Source organism: Benincasa hispida, unplaced genomic scaffold (assembly GCF_027475165.1).
Source record: "Benincasa hispida cultivar pf3 unplaced genomic scaffold, pf3_genome.v1.1 HicScf288, whole genome shotgun sequence".
Lineage (NCBI taxonomy): Eukaryota > Viridiplantae > Streptophyta > Magnoliopsida > Cucurbitales > Cucurbitaceae > Benincasa > Benincasa hispida.
In genome coordinates this window covers 7,472-11,076 of record NW_028326369.1, presented here as the reverse complement: position 1 = coordinate 11,076, position 3,605 = coordinate 7,472, and the positions used below count along the sequence as shown (strand labels likewise).

At 40.2% G+C, this 3,605-nt stretch overlaps 1 protein-coding gene across 1 annotated transcript; it reads left to right on the top strand.

Annotated features, from left to right (window-relative positions):
- The first annotated feature begins 2,013 nt into the window (after positions 1-2,013).
- On the top strand, positions 2,014-2,769 carry LOC150030338 (secreted RxLR effector protein 161-like). The gene has a single exon (XM_090309811.1). It carries the CDS (start codon positions 2,014-2,016, stop codon positions 2,767-2,769), a length of 756 nt encoding a protein of 251 aa, XP_090165937.1.
- The last annotated feature ends 836 nt before the right edge of the window (positions 2,770-3,605 follow it).

Below are 3,605 nucleotides of genomic sequence, written 5' to 3'. Positions count from 1 at the left end.
ATGAGTATGCGGTGAACGGGTTGAGAAGGGTTTCGGCTAACACTCCCTAGGATGCGTTCATGCCTTGCGATCATGCAACATACATACAATAGTAAACCACCTCTTACTGTGAATGCCACGATTTCTAAGGCTAGAATGCATGCGATAAATACGCAATGAGTCTACAGGGTTTACACATAAACCTCTATTTCTATTTATACGATGACAATATGACATTCACACAAATACGCGACCACATAATATCATTCCTATTCCTAGGATGTATGCGATGCAAGTTGACAAACAGAGCTTATCTCTAAGTCTCTATCTCTTATTTATGCATGCCTAATCTTGCTCTTTCGAGTCCAGATTCTAACCTAGCTCTCTCGAGACATTAGGTTCTTTCTTTAGATTCTCTCTCGAGTAACTCTAAAGGGGTATTTTGCACGACATTAAACAAAACAATCGCAAGTAATGAACTTCCTAGATCACATTAGCTTAGTTCCTCTCAACTCATTCAACTAGTTTAGCTACTCATACGTATTAAAAGAGTGAGCAGATGTAGAAATAGAACTCTCATTGAATAGATATAAGATGAAGTACAGAATAACAATGCAAGTATAGTAAAGAGCTTGGAGCAATTTCTTGCTACCAGGCATTACACTGTTTCTACTCGTGCTCTAAAGATATTCTCGCTTTCGCGAGAGTCAGCCCGCTCTCTGCTCTTACACCCCAAGGTTCTCTCTCGAGCTACCTTGGAAAATCTTCGGCGTCACCACTCTTCTCTTACTCTACCGTAAAAACGGAAAAGAAAACTATGAACAAAGGTATGAGCTTGTAATGGTGGAGAGGTAATCGACTGCTTGACCCCTTCTCTGAAGAATGCACTTGGTATTTATAAGGCATCAAAGGTGAAAGGCGGCTTCTCTCTCCTGGTTGTATAGATGGGACATCTTTAATTCCTGACTAATGCGCCGGTTAATTGTCACTGATAAAGCTGGATGTACTTTGTGACCGTTATCGGCTATCAACTTAATTTGGATCCCACTGTCGTAAGCTTTCTGTTCCATCGATCTTAATTGTCCTTTCGTCTGGATGCGTCCACCATGTTGCGGTGATTCTTCTTGGGTGAATGTTTGCGAGTACGATCAACGCAAAGTCTTACGGTGAAGTTGTGCTCGACCAATGTATTCCTATGATTTCATTCTTTGCATTGTGTTAACGCATTATTCTGCATAAAAATATAAAGATCAATTGTTTTAATGCATTGGATGCATGCGATCGCAATACTATAGAATTTATGCTTAATGGACGTAATTCAACATATTTCGTCAATGCAATCCAAAATTTTTTAAGGATTTAGCACTATGATAACATACATTTCTGCCCGTTATCAACAGTCGGGTACAAATGGGTGTTCACAATCAAATACAAGTCTGATGGGACTCTTGACATATATAAGGCCAGATTGGTTGCGAAAGGATTCACTCAAACCTATGGGGTGGATTACTCGAAACCTTCTCGTGAACCTAGACTGGCCTCTACAACAGTTGTCGTGAACCTAGACTGGCCTCTACATCAATTGGACGTAAAAAAATGTGTTTCTAAATGGTGAGCTGGAAGAAGAAGTATATATGACTCCTCCTCCAGGTTTTGAAGCGCAGTTTGGGAGTCAAGTTTGCAAGTTAAAGAAGTCTCTATATGGTGTGAAACAGTCCCCTAGAGTCTGTTTCGATCGTTTCACTACCTTTGTCAAAACCCAAGGATACATTCAGGGACACTCTGATCACACCCTATTCACTAAGAAATCAACACCAGGGAAAGTAGTTGTGTTAATTGTATATATTGATGATATTATTCTGTCAGGGAATGATTCTGTAGAAATTGACAAGTTGAAACAGAAGATGACAGAAGAGTTTGAAATTAAGATCTCGATACTTTGAGATATTTCCTAGGCATGGAGGTAGCAAGATCAAAAGAAGGGATCTCGATGTTCAGAGGAAATATACATTAGAACTATTACGAAAGACTGGGATGACTGGATATAAACCTGCAGATACTTCTGTTGAGGTTAACAATAATCTGGTAGAATCAGTAGACGATGTCCCGGTGAACAAGGAAAGATATCAACGACTTGTAGGGAAGCTGATATATCTCTCACACACCAGACCTGATATTTCATATGCAGTGAGTTTGGTAAGCCAGTTTATGCAAGCCCCGTATGTGAGACACATAGAAGCTGTTACTCGGATTCTGAGATATCTAAAGTCAACACCTGGAAAGGGCTTGATGTTCAGGAAAAATGATAGAAGATGCATCGAAGCCTACACAAACTTGGATTGGGCCAGTTCTGTTACTGATAGGAAGTCAACCTCGAGGTATTGTACCTTCGTATGGGGAAATCTTATTACATTGAGGAGTAAGAAACAGGGTGTCGTGGTTAGAAGCAATGACGAAGCTGAATACAGAGCTATGAGCTTAGGTATCTGTGAGGAAATTTGGTTGAAGAAGATATTAGTAGATCTTCATCAAGAGAGTCATGACTCGATGAGACTCTACTATGACAACAAGGTTGCCATTAATATTGCTAATAACCCTGTTCATCATGAAAGAACCAAACATGTTGAGATTGTCCGACATTTTATCAAAGAGAAACTAGACAATGGTAGCATTTGTATCCCCTATGTCCCGTCCAGTCAACAGATTATGGATGTCCTGACCAAAGGGTTACCTAGACAGACGTTTGACACTTGTATTAGCAAGTTGGCCATATTGATATTTACGCCCTAACTTGAGGGGAGTAAATATGCGTGCATCTTATGATATGTGTTGATCTCCATGCGTCGATGGTCATGCATTGGACTAAGAAATATGCAATATGAGTTTAAGAATATATGCGATGACCATACGTTCCTGCCATAAGTTTTCTTGCTTTCTCGCCAAGTATAATAAGAACGCAAGTTTCTTGGGATGATCCGAGGTCGAACTCAGGGACCTATAACTGAATGTTGCGAAGCAATGCATTTGAGGTGATGAATAAAAGAATAAAGAAGTTAAAAGTCTATGCGCTACTCCTACTCCTAACTAAACAAATTGAGCAATAGAAGTATGACTATGAGAATTGGTAGAGACGCGGCAACTGTTAACGCGTAATAAGATGCATGAAAAAATAAATAGAATTATGGAGGGAATAAATTCACCGCAAACTTAAGCTTGATCGCAAGGGTAATCCCAGCTCGCCACACTAACGCGTCGCATACCTCTCGATGGTCAGCCGCATGCTTATATCTCTATAACGCATGGTTGTGTTGAACATAAGATTATTCCTATCTCTAGGAACACTGCTTACTTTTCTTAGTGAGTTCCAGTACTTACCCTCTCGGGCAGTTAGTCAGGCCTAATCAGCTCATAGACAAACATTGCGACAGCTCATAGACAAGCGTTGCTACAGCCTCACACTAAGCAAAGAGGATTAACTCACTATACTCGCGCAACGCACACCTCTCGGTGGTTTGCTACATGCTTCATATCTCTATGCCGCATGAGTGAGTATGCAATAACGCTTGTGATCTTTACTTAGTTTGTTGCAATGAAAGTAAGAGATGATAAAGAAGAAGATAATGAAG

Coding starts and splice junctions, on each gene's coding strand:
- LOC150030338 (XM_090309811.1), top strand. CDS start 2,014: ATGACTGGATATAAACCTGCAGATACTTCTGTTGAGGTTAACAATAAT.